This window comes from Phalangium opilio, unplaced genomic scaffold, assembly GCF_054372755.1.
Source record: "Phalangium opilio isolate 3A_F unplaced genomic scaffold, DU_Popi_V2 ptg000075l_1, whole genome shotgun sequence".
Taxonomy (NCBI): domain Eukaryota; kingdom Metazoa; phylum Arthropoda; class Arachnida; order Opiliones; family Phalangiidae; genus Phalangium; species Phalangium opilio.
The window spans coordinates 3,017,609-3,038,635 of record NW_028324184.1 but is presented as its reverse complement, the minus strand read 5'-3'; the positions used below and the strand labels follow the sequence as shown (position 1 = coordinate 3,038,635).

The following is a 21,027-nucleotide window of genomic DNA, read 5'->3' as shown; positions in this document are numbered from 1 at the left end:
TTACAAACTCCAGTTTTGGCTTGGCAAAGCTAGAGGCATGTTTGTGGGCGGGATTTATACCTGCATGTATAAATCCCGAGCACTAGCCTTTGCCAAGCCAAACCCGGAGTTCAGGAGGAAAGTCCCCATGCAGGGGATCCACTGGAGCCGCGCTATGCTTTAAAATGGAGGTACTCTACGTGTAGACGGTAGACCACTGGAGGGGCAATAGTAATTTCCCAAGTGATTTCACATTCATATGGCATCCTGAATACGCTCTTGGTATTACTTACCATAACCCTATATTTCTCTCTATAACGATGGGTCTGCCTTAGAAGTAAGAATGTATCGACATCGTATATTCAAGAGTAAAATTAAAGAGACTAGTGTGTTCATTTAAGGGCAGCCCCTCTAAATAGGAAGGTAACCTTATGTGATTCTAATTCTTTGATTGCGTCGGTTACGGCCGGGTGAATATGGGATCACAGTAGGCCGTGGTTTCTATTGCCTGCATCAGCATGTAAGTCACAAAGGGTCAGTGCTGATATAAAAAATAATTTCCACTTATGGGATTATTCTAGTTTAACAACATTAATATTAATTTATATATTCATTGAAACATGCAATTTTAATGTCATATTTTATCTTTTCATTTATTTTGAACTTAAATGTTTAAAGGAACAGGAATTTCCGCGAAAAGTTAAATTCAACAATCCCTGCCACCGACTTAAATATCATTAGCTCTCACATCACGAACATATTTGTTTTTATTCCAGACAATTGATTCACACACAAAGTTTTAAGAACTTTTAGGAACATTCTACTAGTCTTTTGAAAATAACGTAAATTTGACAACAAACGGGCCTCGTAGTTTAGAATCAGGTCAGGTTAAGCTGGTTTATGTTAGATCGCATTTAATGGAGGGTCAGTTTTCGGTCATCCTGACAACCAATTAGAAGCAGACAGCCCTACACCCGAAGGCAAAAAGAAGAAACAAATATCTATGGAGTGAAGGGACCATTTTCTTTTTAAATGTAATTTCGACAAATACAGATGGTCAAAGTAATGTCCAGTCAAAAGACTGGTGCATCCATCTAGATTCCGAATTAATTTTGTAATCACGTGTCTGTCACTTGGATTTAAAATTAAAAGATAAAACACCAAATATTAACGAAATTCCGCAAAAAGATTTTTCGATACATAGTTGAACTTGATCCTGATCCTGATTCCGACACTCAATACAAAGTAAATGCACCGAAGTTTAAGGACAGGCTTAGAAATTGTACAATTACCGCGTAAAACGTTAGAAAATAAAAACAAATGACAACAAGACTCTTCAATGAGTGACCAACGGCTAAGACTAATTTATGCTAGTAGTAGCATAAGTTTATAAGATGTTCCATAAGTTTGACATTACCTAAATTTAGTAATGCTAGAGACGTACTGAGAGCTAGTTCGACAACGACAAGCGATAATTGAAAATACGCGGTTTTGCAGTCCATCTTCCTATATAGTGTATACTAAGCCTTTGACAGCGCCTCACCAGGCGCCGCTTTACGAAAATCCATGACATTTCACATACGTCACTTCATGACAAGCTTTCACTAACCCGTGACAAAATTATGGAACATATCTTATGAACTTATGGTAGTTGTGGTTTCTAAATAAACGTTAATGTACCAATTCTGATTAGCGTAAATTCCCTACTACGAGCTTTTCACACCAGCCACGGCCTTTAGTCTCAATAGTGATAAGTACATGAAATATTGAAATTTAAAATTTTTAAAAATACTTGCGGCGTACTAGAAATTTTTTCAGTTTTTTTTTTAACTCCCCGTGGTCAATTAGTCAGAAACCAGTGTTAGTTGATGGGGTCTTGCAAAGTGCAATCCTCCCGGTTCGGTACTGAACTGATAACGGATAAACGGAAGGGACATTATTGATAAAAATTTAGTTGTTTTTTTTTCTCTTTCCTTAGGTTGGAAGTGAAATATGCATCCTTGAAATGTTTCTGATTTCTTCGAGAGCTAATAATGACAAGTAAATAATGTTTAGTAAACTAGTTAATTATTCACTTATGATAAAACTATAATTGAAGTATGTATTTGATTGGATTTTGGTGAGGCGACCTACTGGCCAATCAGCGCCAGCGATATAAAAGAGGCAATGCCTAAGGTTTTCCTCTCAGCAGCGTGGGAAATATGGCGGTGGCACACGGCAAACATATAAGAACCTTTGTCACGAACCACTACTTAATCGTTCGTCCCAAGGCAAATGACCATTTTAAAAATTAAATCAGAGAGGGGTCAGTGGTCCACGGGGCCACTTGGAAAATTAAAGGGTAACCAGAGTCCAGACACTAGCTCAATTATTTTAATTATCCATTTCTTTAGTTTAGCAGACGTGCCCTGGTCAATAGTCATGGAACAATTTATTTATTCCAGGCCAGGGGAGGTCACTGGCCTAATGTCCATTTTAAAAAAAAAACCTTATTTCCCACCCTGCATCTCAGTCACACGAGTCTGATTGACGTCGTCTGCATTACGTTCGGAAAACGATATTCAACTTCCTAGTTTCTAGAATTCGACAGAAATTCCTGAGTTAGATTAAATAACAGTTAACAAATTAAAACATTCAACAATTGGTCCTAACAGGTTTGTGCTTAAGTTTTGCCTAAGCTCAAATTACTTTCGTTATAATCTGATTAAATTAAAATGTAGCGTGTTGAATATTTTTGGTTGTATATCTGAGTGTCTAAGTATTAGTCTCGAATGTCAAGATCTGTGTTCCGTGTGGCCTTTGAGATTGAAAAACACATATTTTACAGTCCACTGACTCTAGCTAGTGTCCAGCAGCTGCACAATTCTTTTTTCCTCTAATTTTAGCAGACCACGGGCGCCGTGCAAAGGCCAAAAGCCTAAGTTTTTTTATTCCAGTGCATTGGGGTTGACAAGGCTACTGCCGCCACTCTCATAGCTTTTTCCTAAGTACGCAGTAATGCTTTCTTATGGGAGGAGTGGAAAGAGGGGAAAATCTTGTTCCTCTTTTCTACCGCGCATCTTCAATGCGCCGTACCGAGGCATTTCCGTTTGAGGCATTAAACGGTATCGTAGGTGGCGCGACTGAGCCGGAAACTCCCTCGTACCACTAGTATAATTTAGGGGCAACATTGTAATTTAGCCTTGTGGAGCGGGGGAGCTTCCACTCCTCCCCTATACTCTCTTTGCCTATTCTTAGATACTTATCTTCATTGGTAGATCGCTATACCGGGTAGAAATATTACCCAGCTACCAGTCCTAATACTTAAATTGGTACACTTTAAATTAATTACCTTCATTTACCATATTTAACTCTTCTAGAAAAATGGTAATGGAACAGGAATTATAGATGAAAGGGTTTTACCTAATAGTCTTTGTCTCTAATCTAGGCAACTTTTCTTAGCTTGTGACGCATTTTAGATGTTTTTTAAATTTCTACTGTCAATACATACCGTGTGTGTATTTCTTTGTAGTACATGACGGAAAACACTGTCGAAAGCGCTATCCCTTGTGATGTCACAAAATGTGAAAGTTACAAATTTAAATTCCAGTGGAAAATGGAAGACTTCTTGAACATTCCTTGTAAATATGGCGAATTGTTTCGAAGTAAAGACTTTGGTGGACCAACCTCACAATCCGGAGTTAAATGGAAAATCATTGCAAAAATGTTCCCCAAAGGATACAATATAGAAAGCAAAGAATACCTCCCTGTTTACTTGCTCATAAAGGTGGAACCGCCTAAAGTTGCTTTGAGAATTTCGGCCACTTGCAATTTTTCCATAATTAACGGCGATGAGAAAAAAATAAGTAAACAATTTACCCATGAAACTGAAGAATGCGATTATGGATGGAATAGGGGAATCCCCTGCTTCGTAAAGCTGAAATACTTGAAGGAGCGCCACCAGGAACTATTACCGAATGGAGATTTGACTATTCAATTCGAAGGTAAAACGAGAGTTCTAATGGTTTCCGCATGTGAGAAAATCGTTACTGCACCCGAACGTACTGCGGACATTACAGTTGACATTGTCAAGAAACTTTTCTTGGATGGAACTGGATCAGACGTTGTCCTAAAAGCTCAAAACGGCGAGTTCAAGGGTCACAAATGTATTCTTTCGCTCAGATGCGAGTACTTCCGCGCCATGTTCAACAGTGGCTTTAAAGAGAGTGAAGAGGGAGTCGTCGATTTCAGCAAAGACATGAATTTAGAGGAACTGAAAGATTTGATGGAGTACCTGTACTTGGGAATGAGCACTAACTTGAAGAAGACTTCTCGCGTCTTGTTGAAAATGGCTGAAATGCTGGGACTTCAAGGGTTGAAATCTCAGAGCGAAAAAATCCTGATTGAACAACTGAAGGAAAACAATGCCTGGGAAATGTTGATTCTCGGCCGTGAACAAGGCGCTGAGAATTTGGAGAAAAAAGCTCATTTGCTCTTGGCTAAATGCATGGATTAAAGCGACCAAAGCTCATTAAATCGAGATATATCTGTTTTGTTTTTCCTTTTTCAATAAAATGTCCAATCATAGAAATGAATTTCTTCGAGATTAATTCATTGTAAGTCTAGATTGTAGCCATATTTTTCTGGATAATAATGCCTATGCTAGAGGACTATCAGATGCAAGTTTGCAACCTTTTGAATTGTTTAAAGAGCTACGTTAAACCTTTGTTGATATCATTTGACGTAACAGAATTGTGTTAATCCCATAATGAATGCAGGTATTCAATGAAAGTTTCATGAAAAAGACAAGTATTACTTATCAGGTGATCTTGTTCAAGAGTATATTACTATGCGCATAAATATGGTGAAACACGTCGTCTACGAAGAAGATCTAAAGAGAGCTACAGGTATTACCAAAACGGATTAGGGTTTCCATAAGAACGTGTTATCGTAACATTGGCCCCTCTCACCGTGAAGTCATGCTTCTTTCGAAAAATGCTATTGTCTTTATTATAAGTAGGTGGGTCATAAAGTCGAAGACAAATCTTTTGATAGTATTTTAAAATGGAGGTACTCCAGGAGACCACTGCAATTTTCCAAAAATAGGCTCCTCCCTGATATAATGAAGTACGACTTCATGACGTTAGCATTGCGTTGTTTGGTTCTTGGTATTACCAGAAGGGGATTATTGAAGAAGGATGCCACTCTGTATCATCTTAATACATTAGTTATGTAACGTCATTCTTCCTAGGCTCACCCTTTTTGTTTGCTTTTCTGCTCATCAAACTACAAATGGGCATCGCACCGTAAGGTGAATTCTATAACTGTTTGGTACTAAATCCTCAGCAATCAACTCGCTAATGCTCGTCTTGGGGTGAGACAAAAATCCACAAGTGCGTCTTGCCAAATAGTTTAACGCAAATAGTCAAATGATGAGGGAACTAATTATCGCGTATGTGATTCGGTTTAGTAACCTTGCTCCAAATGTTAAGGTATGTTGGGAAGAACGACGTTACACTTACCCCGCTTTCTGGTACACTTCTCTCGAAGAGAAGTATTATATACTTCTGGTATTACCAACCCATACCATTCCACAACCCCTCATTATTCTCTAAAACGATGAGTCTGCCTTAGTTGCATTGATATCTTAAATGAGAAAAAAAATTGAGACTAGTGCGCCATGTTTGTTTAAAAGCTGCTCCTCTAAATAATAGAATCGTAACTTCTGTGTTTATCATTCTTTGATTGAGTCAGTTATGGGTGAATGTGGGATCAGAGTATACTAAATTGACCATTTCCTACCAATCAGTCACAAACGATGCTTGCTAACATCAATTTTTTTCCACGTATGCAGTATTGCAGGGTTATGCGAATTTCAGTGGCATTACGTATTAATTTAAGATGATTTATTTCATTAAAATATATTTTTTGAAGTTCGTAAAATTTTATCTTTTCACATATTTTTAACTTTAATGTTTGAGGAACAGGAAATTCAGCGCAAGTCGAGATTTCTTCTATTCACTTTTCAAGTCTGTCTGCGGACCATGCCACTCTGCCTGTAGTCTCAATAACCCTTTCAAGTACATATTTGTCTTTATCCCGCGCAATTTAACCACAAGAGACCTTAAGTAACTTTCTACTAATCTTTTGCAAAGAAGGTAAATCAAGAAATGAAATTTAAACTAAAATATATTAAAAGATAAATAATTCCACTTTAATTGGGTCATGCCTCGCCACTTGGGATATGACTATAAACCGCGGGCTCGTAGTTTAAGGTTAGGTCAAGTAAGGTTAATTTTGATTATGTTGATTTATGTTAGCTCTCGTTCAATGGAGGGTCATTTTCCGGTCATCATTCCCCCAATAGCAGCAAGCCCTACACCCGAAGGGGAAAAATAATAAGAAACAAGATGACCCAAAGGCTGGGCTCATAATAGTAGCCACATCATACCGTACTTAACAGGAGTGCAGAAAATTCGAAGTTGGAGATATGGCATGCCTAATCTCCTAGAAATTGAGTCAGCAACCCAGTTTACCCTTTACGGTACCTAACAATTTTATTCAAAAGAAAGAGCTTTAATTAAGACAATGCAGGCTGTTTGTCCAACTCCTTGGAGGTTAATATTGGCTTATATTAAAGCATGGATATTATAACAGTTTTAGTTCGAAGTTTTTGGTTCCCATGCCATGAACCACTTTTTCAAAAACTTTCTCATGCATTTTCTTAGAACTGATTTTTATCTATGGCTCTCATCAACTATATTGTTGTCCGTTCTCTCTCTGCGTGGACCGCACCTTAGGCGGTGCGACAGAGAAGAACCTACCTTTCATCATACTTTTCTTTTACTGCTGGTAACCCTTTAGGCTGGTACCCAAAAATGGGCGCCAGGAAACCTGGATGCCAGAGTGTCCCCCATAAATAACATTTTGACAATTGTTGGTAGATAATTGCTCCGGCATGTGTGCACTCGGCCCTGTACGGTCGGGACACCAAAAATTTTGAGAAAAAGGAGTGGAGAACAGAAGGAGTTTAGAGTCGAAACGAAGAGTTGATTAGTAGCACCGGCCAGAAGAGGACCTTTCTCGACCTCATGGAAAAACGCTCGCGAGATGCGAATGTATAAAAATAGTTAGTGCGGTCAGCCGGTGACTCCCGCGGTTAACACGCGCTCTCAGAACTTTCCTGTTCGGGTGATGGACGCTGCGCGGTGAGTGTGAACTCTAAATAAAACCAGGGTACCAGCAACCCCATTTATAACTTTAATAGTCCCATGAGGTGCACCATGGGTTTTACGTATGAAAATATATAAGTCCATGTTAGTGGCCATTTAACCTTACGTTTAGTAATTAAATATTTTTTAAACAACTCTACTCATGTCTATTTTTATTAAACCTACACCCAAAGATAACGATTCTCTCTCTGCAACCCTGATTATTTCCCCTAGACTTTATTGACCACTGTAGCTTTACCTATACGTTTTAGAAGACAGAGTGGAGAAATGTTTCAATATGCATACAGATATTTTACTGGATTCTGTCAAATATTATTGATAGAAATTATTTTTCAGTTTTTTATGTTATTAAAATGTACCTCTGATTTTTTCGTATATTTTTTAGAGCTTACTTTAGAATAAAACAATAATTGAAGTGTTTTTTAAAAAACACGTTATTGAATCTTGGTATCTCTCATACCTTGGCGAATGCCGCGAGTCTCATTTACGTCGTCAGCATTAGGTTTTGAAACAGGTATTTTACTTTCTAGACCTCGAAAGAAAGACGCGGGTTGGATCGTTCAACAATTAGCAGGTTTGTGCTTTTGTATTTCACTTAAATTTAAAACTACTCTCCCTATAATTTCATTATATTAAAATGTTGCATGATGAATATCAATTTAGTTGTATTTCTGATTGTCTTCTTTGTTATCTTCTTTGGAATTAGGAGATCTATTTTCTGTGGCCTTTGAGACTTCAACAGGCCAGCTGCTTCACAATTCTTAGGGTTCTCACCTTCCTCTAACTTTAGCAATAATGATTAGGCCACTCTTAAAAAATGCCTTATTTCCCAACCTGCAAAACTCATGCAGATAGCATATAACTGAATACTTTAGTATAGTATTAAGAATACTACCGTAATGCATCTTAGACATTTGTCTTTATTGATAGATAGCTATACTGGGTAGAAACTTAAGCCAGTGACCAGTCTTAATACTTAAAGCAAAGCGGTGCTGTAGAGTAATTAAATGAGGAGTATGGATTAACGCTAAGTGATTGTTCATTCCCCCTAAAAGACGTTTGCATATTCCAAACGCAGTAGCTACTATTCCTAACAGGAAGTCATAAGAAAATTGGACCAAAAATCACGTGTCCTTTGACGTCCAAACTTAAAAACCTGCCTGAAGGTCTGAACCTTGTCTGAACCAACGCATTTGTAAGATGGAAAATCAACCGTTGTTATTAAAAATCATTATATTCTATTTTAATATATACCCACCAAGGAAAAATTACTTCATTTAAAAGCTACTTATTAAGCATGAATTAAGTTCTTAATTATAAAAATTCTCTGCGCCATGTTTTAAATCCGCCAATACGATTTATTTTGTCTGGAGATTGCGATATACCTACATCTGTTTTGGTCTAATAAATTTGGGGAATGATAGGGGAATCAAGGGATACTTCGGATAATGTAGTTGGCGGTAGCGATACATGGGAAACGTGGTGAATGTACAATCCCTTAGCGTTATTTAATTTATGTGAGGAGTCTCTTATTGCTGCTGTTAAAACCACTAATCTACTGCAGGGGCGTGCCAACATGAGCCAAAATTTTCCACTGGAGCGGGGGCAAAATGGCTGCCTAATGTTAAAGTCCCATAGAGTTGAAAATTTGAGCGGGGGCATTCGCCCCCGCTGCCCCCGTAGTTGGCACGCCCTTGATCTACTGTGACGATAAAAGATTAACAAATATGGCAGTTACTCATACGTGTGAATTCATTTGTAGGACATGGCTGAAAACATCGTCGAAAGCGCTATCCCTTGTGATGTCACGAAATGTGAAAGTTACAAATTTAAATTCCAGTGGAAAATGGAAGACTTCTTGAACATTCCTTGTAAATATGGCGAATTGTTTCGAAGTAAAGATTTTGGCGGGACAACCTCACAATCCGGAGTTAAATGGAAAATTACTGCTCTAATGTGCCCCAAAGGAGACAATGTAGACTGGAAAGAACACCTCTCTGTTTACTTGTTCATAAAGGTGAAACCACCAAAAGTTGCTATGAGAATTTCGGCCACTTGCAGTTTTTCCATTGTTAATGGCGATGAGAAAAAATTAAGTAAAAAACTGACCCATGAAACTGAAGAATGCGGTCAAGGATGGAATTGTGGATTCGCCGGATTTGTAAAGCTAAAAGACTTGGAGGAGCGCCACCAGGAACTATTGCCAAACGGAGATTTGACTATTCAATTCGAGGGCATAGCGAGAGTTCTAATGGTCTCCGCATGTAAGAAAATCGCGTCTGCACCCAAGGCAACAGCGGACTCAGAAGTAACAGTTGACATTTTCAAGAAACCTTTCTTGGATGGAACAGGATCAGACGTTGTCCTCAAGGCTCGAAATGGCGAGTTCAAAGGTCACAAATGGATTCTTTCGCTTAGATGCGAGTACTTTCGCGCCATGTTCGACAGTGGCTTTAAAGAGAGTGAAGAGGGAGTCGTTGATTTCAGCAAAGACATGAATTTAGAGGAACTCACAGATTTGATGGAGTACCTGTACTTGGGCATGACCACTAACTTGAAGAAGACTTCTCGCGTCTTGTTGAAAATGGCTGAAATGCTAGGACTTCATGAGTTGAAATCTAAGAGCGAAAAAATCCTGATTAAAAAGCTGAAGGAAGGCAATGCCTGGGATTTGTTGATTCTCGGCCATGAACAAGGCGCTGAGAATTTGGAGAAAGAGGCTCTTTTGCTCTTGTCTAAATGCAAGGATTAATACCAGCAAAGCTAATTAAATTGATATATATTTTTTTCTTTTTGTTTTTACTTTTTCACTAAAATGTTCAAATATTGAAATGCATTTCTTCTACTTTATTTCATTGTCCGTCTAAATTTCAGCCATTCTTTACTAGCTAATAATGTCGAAGCTAGAGAACTAACAGTTGCAATTGTTTAACGAGGTCCGTTGAATCTTTCTTTGGCAATACTAGAGGGATCAAAATTGAATAAATCCTATATTAGTGCTATTCAATGTTAATTTTCATAAAAAAAAAGATTATTTATCAGGTGATCTTGAACAAAAGTACATATTATTACGTTTATAAATATGATGAATCACGTTGCCTACGGAGAAGATCTGAAGAATACCACAGGTATTAGCAAGAATGGATTCAGGATACCATAAGAACGTGGAATCGTATAATTGACCTCTTATACCATGTAGTGATGGTTCTTAGTGAAATTTTTACTGCCTTCGTTTTAGGTAGGTTGGTGAAAAGGTCAAAGATAAACTTTTTTATAATATTTTAAAGCATAGCGCGGCTCCAGTGGATCCCCTACAAGTTGACTTTCCTTACGAACTCCAGTTTTGGCTTGGCAAAGCTAGAGGCATTTGTGGGCGGGATTTATACATGCATGTATAAATCCTGCCCACTAGCCTTTGCCAAGCCAAACCCGGAGTTCAGGAGGAAAGTGCCCATGCAGGGGATCCACTGGAGCCGCGCTATGCTTTAAAATGGAGGTACTCTACGTGTAGACCACTGGAGGGGCACCAGTAATTTCCCAAGTGATTTCACATTCATATGGTATCCTGAATACGCTCTTGGTTTTACCATAACCCTATAATATTTCTCTCTATAACGATGGGTCTGCTTTAGAAACATGTAGTATTGACATCGTATATTCAAGAGCAAAATTAAAGAGACTAGTGTGCTCATTTAAAGGCAGCCGCTCTAAATATAAGGTAACCTTCTGTGATTCTCATTCTTTAACTGAGTCGGTTACGGGTGAATATGGGATCACAGTAGGCCGTGGTTTCTATTGCCTGCATCAGAATGTAAGTCACAAAGGGTGAGTGCTGAAATAAAAACTAATTTCCACTTATTATTCTAGTTTAACAACATTAATATTAATTTATATATTCATTGAAACATGCAATTTTAATGTCATATTTTATTTTATCTTTTCATTTATTTTGAACTTAAATGTTTAAAGGAACAGGAATTTCCGCGAAAAGTTAAATTCAACCATCCCTGCCACCGACTTAAATATCATTAGCTCACATCACGTACATATTTGTTTTTAATCCAGACAATTGATCCACACACAAAGTTTTAAAAACTTTAAGGAACATTCTACTAGTCTTTTGAAAATAACGTTAATTTGGCAGCAAACCGGCCTCGTAGTTTAGAATCAGGTCAGGTTAAGCTGGATTATGTTGGTTTATGTTAGATCGCGTTAATGGAGGGTCAGTTTTCGGTCATCCTAACCACCAATTGCAAGCAGACAGCCCTACACCCGAAGGCAAAAAGGAAAAAAAAAAACCAATATCTATGGAGTGAAGGGACCATTTTCTTTTTAATCTGAACTGCGAGAAATACAGATGGGTCACAGTAATGTCCAGTCAAAAGACTGGTGCATCCATCTAGATTGCTAATTAATTTCGTATTCACGCTTCTGTCACATGGATTTAAAATTAAAAGAAAAAACACCAAATATTAACGAAATTCCGCAATAAGATTTTTCGATACATAGTTGAACTTGAAACTGATCCTGTAGCATAAGTTTATAAGATGTTCCATAAGTATGACATTACCTAAATTTAGTAATGCTAGAGACTTACTGAGAGCTAGTTCGAGAACGACAAGCGAGAATTGACTATACGCGGTTTTGCAGTCCATCTTCCTAGTTTGTACTAAGCCTTTGACAGCTCCTCACCAGGCGTCGCTTTACGAGAATCCATGACATTTCACCTACGTCACTTCATGACAAGCTTTCATTAACCCGTGATAAAATTATGGAACATATCTTATGAACTTATGGCAGTAGTGGTTTCTAAAAAACGTTAATGGTACTCACACCAGCCACGGCCTTTAGTCTCAATAGTGATAAGTACATGAAATTTAAAATTATTAAAAATACTTGCGGCGTGTTAAGAATTTTTTCAGTAATTTTTATGAACTCCCCGTGGCCTAATTAGTCAGAAACCAGTTGTGCTAGTTGATGGGGTATCGCGAAGTGCTATCCTTCCGGTTCGGTGCTGAAGTGATAACAGAAGGGACACAATTGATAAAAATTTAGTTTTTTTTTTCTCTTTCCTTATGTTGGAAATGAAATATGCATCCTTGAAATGTTTCTGATTTCGTCGAGAGCTAATAATCACACGTAAATAAGGTTTAGTTAACTAGTTAATTATTCACTTATGATAAAACTATAATTGAAGTATGTATTTGATTGGATTTTGGTGACGCGACCTACTGGCCAATCAGCGCCAGCTATATAAAAGAGGCAATGCCTAAGGTTTTCTTCTCAGCAGCGTGGGAAATATGGTGGTGGCACACGGCAAACATATAAGGGCCGCGTTCAGCAGAGCTCAGCGGACTCAGCGCTGAGTCAGCGCTTTTAGCAGTGTCCTACTGAACGCATTTTGTTTTTGGACTTTGACGTCACGCTGCTCAGCGCTGAGCCAGCGCCGTCACCAAAGAAAATAGTCGGGCTGCGTTCAGTAACCGGCATCAAAAACATCGATGACTAAAAGATGACATCGATGTCTTACTGAACGGGTTTTAGCGTCTTTGGGCCTGACGTCATGATGCTCATCGGATGCCCATCAGAAAAATCAGCTGTGAGAGGAGGTTTTTTTGATGAGCATCGGATTCATGACGTAAATTTCGTCATTTTGCACCGCGATAAAAAAATGGGGTGAACTACATCCCATTCTCCACCAATTTTAAATAATGAAGAATTGACAAATATTATCCTTATGGATAATAATACTAAAAAAGAATACATTATTTCGGTAAAAAAAATGGATTCTGACAGAATTTTGATTTAATTGACAAATTGAAGTACAATATCTTTGTAAGTTAAGCCTCTGCCATAACTTTATCATAACATCGTCGCCATTAAGAAAAGCATCGATTACACAAAATTGTGCCGTTCAACAACTGCAACGTCATCATGACGTCAAAAGAACACCGATTTCATTTTCCCAAACATCAATGTTTTTCCTGATGAGTGTTACTGAACGCAGCCTCGGTTTTTTGGATCGCGTGACGTAAAACACGTAGTTCTCAGCTTTGCGAAAAAACATGGAGAAATTATTACAAATAGCTCTTGTAGATTCTGGTGGGACTACCTATATAATTGCTGTGAAACTAGCTGATCACGCGACAATTTTAATAGATATGTTAGTCTTTCTAATTTTAATTATAAAGTTGTTCTTATTTATATCTATAAATAGGTTTTCATACGAGTTTTGTTAAGCCTTGGTACCTTGAACGCTTTATTGTGCTACCATCATTTTTAAAACACTGATGACTTAGAAAAAGCGTTCAGCAAGCTATGACGTCATTATGACGACAGAGCTCACCGTTAAAAGTTTCCCAAAATCCGCTGTCTTGCTTGGTGAGCTCTGCTGAACGCAGCCAAGAACCTTGGGACGAACCAATACCGTATTGGTTCGTCCATGTGGCAAACAGGCTGGGAAATAGCACACTTCCTCTGGTCCAAAACCAGTTTATTAATTGCTTGGACTAGTTTTTTAATTCAAGAAGTGGGGTTTACTGGTCCTCGGGACCAGTTTATTAATTGCAAATCTATTGGAGAGCAAAGGCTGGGACCAGTCCGGAGACCAGTAAATTATTTCAGACACTAGGGGGTCACTGGTCCAAAGGACTAGTTTAAAAAATATCCTTATTTCCCAGCCTGGTGGCAAATGACCTGTTTAAAAATTAAATCAGAGAGGGGTCAGTGGTCCACGGGACCACTTAGATAATTAAAGAATAACCATAGTCCAGACACTAGCTCAAATATTTTAATTATCCATTTCTTTAGTTTAGCAGACGTGCCCTGGTCAATAGTCATGGAACAATTTATTTATTCCATGCCAGGGGAGGTCACTGGCCTAATGTCCATTTTAAAAAACATCCTTATTTCCCACCCTGCATCTCAGTCACACGAGTCTGATTTACGTCGTCTGCATTACGTTCGGAAAACGATATTCAACTTCCTAGTTTCTAGAATTCGACAGAAATTCCTGAGTTAGATTAAATAACAGTTAACAAATTAAAACATTCAACAATTGGTCCTAACAGGTTTGTGCTTAAGTTTTACCTAAGCTCAAATTACTATCGTTATAATCTGATTAGATTAAAATGTAGCGTGTTGAATATTTTTGGTTGTATATCTGAGTGTCTAAATATTAGTCTCGAATGTGAAGATCTGTGTTCCGTGTGGCCTTTGAGATTGAAAACCACATATTTACAGTCCACTGACTCTAGCCAGTGTCCAGCAGCTGCACAATTCTTAACTTCCTCTAATTTTAGCAGACCATGGGGGCCGTGCAAAGGCCAAAACCCTAAGTATATTTATTCCAGTGCATTGAGGTTGACAAGGCACAAGGCTACTGCCACCACTATCATAGCTTTTTCCTAAGTACGCAGTAATGCTTTCTTATTCTTAGATATTTCTCTTCATTGGTAAATTTAATTAACTAAATTTACCAATTTTAATTTTTATTTTTTAATAAATTAAAAAAATTAATTACCTTCATTTACCATATTTAACTCTCCTACGTAAATGGTAAGGAAACGTGTGTGTATTTCTTTGTAGGACATGGCTGAAAACATCGTCGAAAGCGCTATCCCTTGTGATGTCACGAAATGTGAAAGTTACAACTTTAAATTCCAGTGGAAAATGGAAGACTTCTTGAACATTCCTTGTAAATATGGCGAAAGGTTTCGAAGTAAAGATTTTGGCGGACCAACCTCACAATCCGGAGTTAAATGGAAAATTACTGCTCTAATGTGCCCCAAAGGAGACAAAGTAGACTGGAAAGAACACCTCTCTGTTTACTTGATAATAAAGGTGGAACCACCTAAAGCTGCTATGCGAATTTCGGCCACTTGCAGTTTTTCCATAATGAGCGGTGATGAAAAAAAAAAAATTCGTGAATTGACCTACGATACTGATAAATGCGATCAAGGATGGAATTGGGGATTCCCCGGCTTTGTAAAGCTGAAAGACTTGGAGGAGCGCCACCAGGAATTATTGCCCAACGGAGATTTGACTATTCAATTCGAAGGTATAACGAGAGTTCTAATGGCTTCCGCGTGCGAGAAAATCGTTACTGCACCCAAGCCAACAGCGGACTCAGAAGTTACAGTCGAAATTGTCAAGAAACTTTTCTTGGATGGAACTGGATCAGACGTTGTCCTAAAAGCTCAAAACGGCGAGTTCAAAGGTCACCAATGGGTTCTTTCGCTCAGATGCGAGTACTTTCGCGCCATGTTCGACAGTGGCTTTAAAGAGAGTGAAGAGGGAGTCGTTGATTTCAGCAAAGACATGAATTTAGAGGAACTCACAGATTTGATGGAGTACCTGTACTTGGGAATGACCACTAATTTGAGCAAGACTTGCCGAGCTTTGTTGAAAATGGCTGAAATGCTGGGACTTAAAGAGCTGAAATCTGAAAGCGAAGAAATCCTCATTGAACAACTGAAGGAAAGCAATGCCTGGGAATTGTTGATTCTCGGCCGTGAACAAGGAGCTAAGAATCTGGAGAAAGAGGCTCATTTGCTCTTGTCTAAATGCATGGATTAATACCACCAAAGCTCATTACATTGATACATATTTGTTTCTTTTTGTTTTTACTTTCTCATTAAAATGTTCAAATATTGAAATCAATTTCTTCTACTTTAGTTCATTGTCCGTCTAATTATCAGTCATTCTTAACTAGGTAATAATGTCGAAGCTAGAGAACTAACAGTTGCAGTTGTTTAACGAGGTCTGTTGTCGTTAATACTTTCTTTGGCAATAAACGGATGAAAATTGAATAAATCCTATACTAGAGGTATTCGATGTTAAGTTTCATAAGAAAATAAGTATTATTTATCAGGTGAACTTGAACAATAGTACATATTATTACGCTCATAAGTATAGTGAATCACGTTGCCGACGGAGAAGATCTGAAGAATACCACAGGTATTAGCAAGAATGGATTCAGGATACCATAAGAACGTGGAATCGTATAATTGACCTCTTGTACCATGTAGTGATGGTTCTTAGTGAAATTTTTACTACCTTCGTTTTAGGTAGGTTGGTGAAAAGGTCAAAGATAAACTGTTTTATAATATTTAAAGCATAGCGCGGCTCCAGTGGATCCCCTACAAGTTGACTTTCCTTACGAAATACAGTTTTGGCTTGGCAAAGTTAGAGTGAGATATAGACCGAGTGGGGAAAGGTGAAGCCCCGCCCATTGACATGCGCGGTAACCACTGGATGTTTTACTTCCAACAGCAACACGTAGATGGCGGGAAAATCTACACTTTGGCGCGAAATTTAAAATGGCTCGTTTTACAACATTGGTGTTGATATAGATATTGTTAGTTTAAATCTTAATAAAAAGGTGAATATTTGTGTTAAAATATATTTCCCACGATGTTTTAAACACAACATACACATTGTTTATTACTAAACAATAAAATTTTTGGGTACTATATTCGACGCTAAGTTACATTTTTGTAGGCACGTCACCAAGACAATTAGCTTATGTCGTCGTTCCTTAGAGATTTCGTTTAAGTTTTGTCGTGAGTTGAAATCTCTGCGTCATTTCCGCATCTTATATTTAAGCCTAGTTCGTTCCAGATTGCTGTTTGGTTGGGTTGCCTGGGGTAGCTGTAGCCACTTTCTCCTAACAAAAGTAGAAGCAGTACAGCGTAATTTTATGGAGTTCAGTCTTAAATACTTTTTACCTAAAGCTACTTATAATTATGGACTATTATTGACAATCCTTGATCTCTTCAAAATTAATGACTGAATCATGATACTTTTATTCACAAGTTAGTTCATAATGTTCTTCCGCTCTCGACTCTATTAAATGCTCTTAATTTTTCTATTCCTTAACATTTGCGCAGCCCAAAATACATTTTACAATCGCAGTATAACAATTAGGATGCAAATGCAATTCCTTAACTAGCGTTTTTGATCTTTTTTCGAACAACTTATCTGATGTACATAAAATAATTCGACTGCAACGAAGGTTACTGAATGTTGAATGAAGAGAGAGAGAAAATCACTGATTTACTACTTTCTTTTTTCCAATTTAAATTTGTACGCGTGACTATTGCATTTATACGTTATTCTCTTGAAATTTTGTATTGAAAATGTGTACCAAGTGCATAATCTCGTGAGTTGTTTTACAACTTTTTTTTAACACAATAAACATTCAATTATAATTTTTCTCTGAATTTCTTCGGTAGACATAATAAAGAAACGAAGCCCTATGATGAATAAAAGAATGAACAGAGGAAATGTTTAATTAGTATAGATTTAATAACATATCTTGCTTGGTTGTTATTGTGATTTATTGAGGTTAATTTCGGGATGAGGAAAGAAGTCTGTAAATTACGGCGCTTGAAGTTAATTGAATTGGCCAAAAATGTAAATAATCACGATTATGAAATAGAATGAATGTATGTTGTTTTGCTTCGGCTATATTAATGCAAAGTTATGACAATAATAAAAATAAACATACTTTCAGTCTGTTTCATTATCGTTTGGTAACTAAATTGACTCCAAGCACCGCACTTTACAAAACTACTCTCTTCATCGTGGAATTAACTGCGAAAATTCTGAGAAAAATGATCCTTCAAACATAATAGCTATTGGAAAACTATTAGTCTTTCATTGAAAAAAACAAGACATGATCTTGCAAAGACGCAAGTGCAGGTATTTTCCAATTTAGGCATCATCGATCGGTCTACAAATAATTTTAACCATTTTTCCTAACGTCGGGATTAATAATAATAAATGCAATCCTTTATTGTTTAGCAGTAAACAATGTGTATGTTGTGTATAAAACATGTTGGGAATTGTACTTTAAAATCTATATTTTAAGGCATCATTGCTCGGTCCACTGATAAATTTCCTAACGTTGGGATTATTTGGGAAATAATCAGAAATATAAATTCATTTTTGTGTTTCTGAAACTCGAAAATGGGCATTTACAACCCATATTCATTTAAGAAATAACACTTCAAATCCTAAAGACAAACTACTTCCGTAATTATACATTTAATATTGCAAAACTCATGAACTTAAACATATTTACTTTTATTGTTTAGTAATAAACAATGTGTATGTTGTGTTTAAAACATCGTGGGAAATATATTTTAACACAAATATTCAACTTTTTATTAAGATTTGAACACCAATGTTGTAAAACGAACCATTTTAAATTTCGCGCCAAAGTGTAGATATTCCCGCCATCTACGTGTTGTTGTTGGAAGTAAAACATCCAGTGGTTACCGCGCATGTCAATGGGCGGGGCTTCACCTTTCCCCACTCGGTCTATATCACACTCTAGGCAAAGTTAGAGGCATTTGTGGGCGGGATTTATACGTGCATGTATAAATCCCGCCCACTAGCCTTTGCCAAGCCAAACCCGGAGTTCAGTAGGAAAGTCCCCTTGCAGGGGATCCACTGGAGCCGCGCTATGCTAATGAAGGTACTGTACCTGTAGACCTCTGGAGGCGCACCAGTAATTTTCCAAATATAGGCTCCTCCCTCATAGTATGAAAAACATGACTTCATGGCGTAGACGTTGCCTTGATTTCACATTCATATGGTATCGTGAATCCGCTCTTGGTATTATCATAACCCTATAATATTTCTCTCTATAACGATGGGTCTGCTTTAGAAACATATAGTATTGACATCATATTTTCATGAATAATTTTAAAGAGACTAGTGTGTTCATTTAAAGGCTGCACCTCTAAATAGGAAGGTAACCTTCTGTGATTCTCATTCTTTGATTGAGTCGGTTTCGGCCGGGTGAATATGGGATCACAGTAGGCCGTGGTTTCTATACACCCTTGGTATCGGGAGATACCAGGGGGTTGCTTCAGTGCCGTTTTTTCGCACTCTCAGATCCAAAACGCCTACAGCGCAGGCGCTAAAAAGCGAGATGAAAGGCAGTTTTACCCCCGCGCCTTTCCCCCTAAAGGTGCGTTTTCAAAAGCGCGTGTTGAGGGTAAAAATCGAGCGGGTGCGAGAAAAAATTAAAAATTCTCGCACCCGCTCCGCAAGCAACCGTTTTCATTAAAGCGATATTTTTTTGCGGGTGCGAGTAAAAACCGCGAGCGGGGAAAAAAATCGCTACCCGCTCCGATCATATTCAATTAGATATTCTCGCTAAGCGTTTTTCTTTCTCGCTTAATGTTTGTGATGTCATATTTTTCGTAGCCAATAGGAGCGTCGAAAACTTTGGCGCGTGTTTTAAGTGCAGCGCGAGACTTAAAAGTCTACGTTTTAAGCCTAATTATTCCGAGTTTTAAAAGTGAATATAAAAATGGGTAAACAATTAATTATATGACTAATTCGAGCTGAGAATAAAGGAGTTTTAGATGAAAAGAAAGAAAAATTGATAGATTTAGTTAGAAAAAAGAGACATTATACGGAGCTTATGGACACACAGATTTAAAGAGAATAAATGGATGGATGTAGCGACGAAAATGGAGATGAATAGTACGTTTTATTTTGTGATATACGCGCCGAGCGAGCCGCCGCGTTCGCCCTCTAGCGGATTTTAGAAGAACAAATTGGCGGGAAAATGACCGCGTCTTTAAATGAAGCCATAGGGTTGTTGTGTAGTTACTTGTAAGAATTATTACTGAAATTCCCAGAAGGGGTGAAATTTTACCCATTTTCGAAGTTCTAGAATTCATTGTATTAAAAGTAATGAATGAATTAACGCGCTTAAAGAGAAAAAGTAAGTTTTTAGACTTTATCTTATCTAATCCCAACACCCAAATTAAATGTACAAAACTCCTACGAGGTACAGTTAACCTCAAAAATGTGTCTGTCTGGAAGCACTTGCAAGTTAATTTAATTAATTATTTAATTTGAACACTTAAATAGATGGTAATATCAAAAACTTGCTTAGTTACAGAAGTTTCCCTGTTACACTATCCAGAGACTACGGTATTAACTTCGTTTGATTTACAAATACCTCTTACTTTAAAAATGTGTTTAGTTTTTATTATATTTTAGACTTTTAGACGAGTAGAATCCCTAAAATAATTTCTTTAAACCTTCTAATGCTTAAAAATGCGACGTATTTTATAATTGTACCGCTTGCCATTTTTAAACTGCCTATCTACCATTCGCGAACTTCCCGCCAAGAGTTTTCAATTCAGTCCGCTAGAGGCGCTGCGTGTTAGTTAACCTCTCAATCCTCGGCGCGTATAGGTGTTTTTCTTCAGCTAAAATGTTTATTATTTTGAAAAAGAATGTAAAACATTTACTGAAAAATTAGGCTTAACGATCTCTCTGTGCACGTTTATCGCGCACATGAAACGGTTGGCAAAAAAGTATCGCTAGCACAAGCGATAGCGAGAAAAAGAAAATTTCTTGGCGAGAAAAAAAAAATCGCGCGGTCCCGCTTCTCGCTAAAAATACCCTCAACACGCGCCTTTGAAAACCCCCCTTTAGACTCGTCGAAAGGGTGTATTGCCTGCACGTAAGTCACAAAGGGCGAGTGCTGATATCAAAAAAAATTTCAACTTATGGGATTATTCTTGTTTAACAACATTAATATTAATTTATCATTTACATTGAAACATATATTTTATTAAAGTTCGTAAATTTCAATATTTTCATTAATTTTGAATGTATAATGGAACATGAATTTCTGCGGAAAGAGAAATTCCATCTATCCACTTCTCAACACCGTCAGTAACCCATGCCACCAACTTAAGTATCATTAGCTCTCACATCACGTACATATTTGTCTTTATTCCAGACAATTGATCCACACACAAAGTTTTAAAAACTTTTAGGAACATTCTACTAGTCATTTGCA

General features: G+C 37.5%; 4 protein-coding genes across 7 annotated transcripts in view; 3 read left to right on the top strand and 1 right to left on the bottom strand.

Moving 5' to 3' along the window:
• The window catches only part of LOC149658822 (neuroligin-4, Y-linked-like), a 190,949-nt gene that overhangs the window by 126,954 nt on the left and 42,968 nt on the right, over window positions 1-21,027 (bottom strand). The gene's annotated exons all lie outside the window — the stretch shown is intronic.
• LOC149658827 (speckle-type POZ protein-like A) lies at window positions 2,401-4,553 on the top strand. Of its 3 annotated transcripts, XM_089844471.1 has the most exons (3): window positions 2,401-2,633; window positions 3,491-3,962; window positions 4,038-4,553. In XM_089844471.1, exons 2-3 carry the CDS (start codon window positions 3,494-3,496, stop codon window positions 4,472-4,474), a joined length of 906 nt encoding a protein of 301 aa, XP_089700597.1. In that variant the 5' UTR covers window positions 2,401-2,633; window positions 3,491-3,493; the 3' UTR covers window positions 4,475-4,553. The 3 variants fall into 3 exon arrangements, with proteins under 3 accessions (XP_089700597.1, XP_089700598.1, XP_089700596.1); XM_089844472.1 differs by having other exon boundaries at window positions 2,403-2,633; window positions 3,569-4,553; XM_089844470.1 differs by having other exon boundaries at window positions 2,404-2,633; window positions 3,491-4,553.
• On the top strand, window positions 7,588-10,039 carry LOC149658826 (speckle-type POZ protein-like A). Its single transcript, XM_089844467.1, has 2 exons — window positions 7,588-7,764; window positions 8,953-10,039. Exon 2 carries the CDS (start codon window positions 8,956-8,958, stop codon window positions 9,940-9,942), a length of 987 nt encoding a protein of 328 aa, XP_089700593.1. The 5' UTR covers window positions 7,588-7,764; window positions 8,953-8,955; the 3' UTR covers window positions 9,943-10,039.
• On the top strand, window positions 14,035-15,847 carry LOC149658825 (speckle-type POZ protein B-like). Of its 2 annotated transcripts, XM_089844466.1 has the most exons (3): window positions 14,035-14,260; window positions 14,492-14,600; window positions 14,778-15,847. In XM_089844466.1, the coding sequence occupies exon 3, from the start codon at window positions 14,781-14,783 to the stop codon at window positions 15,765-15,767; it is 987 nt and encodes a 328-aa protein (XP_089700592.1). In that variant the 5' UTR covers window positions 14,035-14,260; window positions 14,492-14,600; window positions 14,778-14,780; the 3' UTR covers window positions 15,768-15,847. The 2 variants fall into 2 exon arrangements, with proteins under 2 accessions (XP_089700592.1, XP_089700591.1); XM_089844465.1 differs by lacking the exon at window positions 14,492-14,600 and having other exon boundaries at window positions 14,037-14,260.

Bases quoted from the DNA above. Each gene is read 5' to 3' on its own strand.
- LOC149658825 (XM_089844466.1), top strand. From the start codon at position 14,781: ATGGCTGAAAACATCGTCGAAAGCGCTATCCCTTGTGATGTCACGAAA.
- LOC149658827 (XM_089844470.1), top strand. From the start codon at position 3,494: ATGACGGAAAACACTGTCGAAAGCGCTATCCCTTGTGATGTCACAAAA.
- LOC149658826 (XM_089844467.1), top strand. From the start codon at position 8,956: ATGGCTGAAAACATCGTCGAAAGCGCTATCCCTTGTGATGTCACGAAA.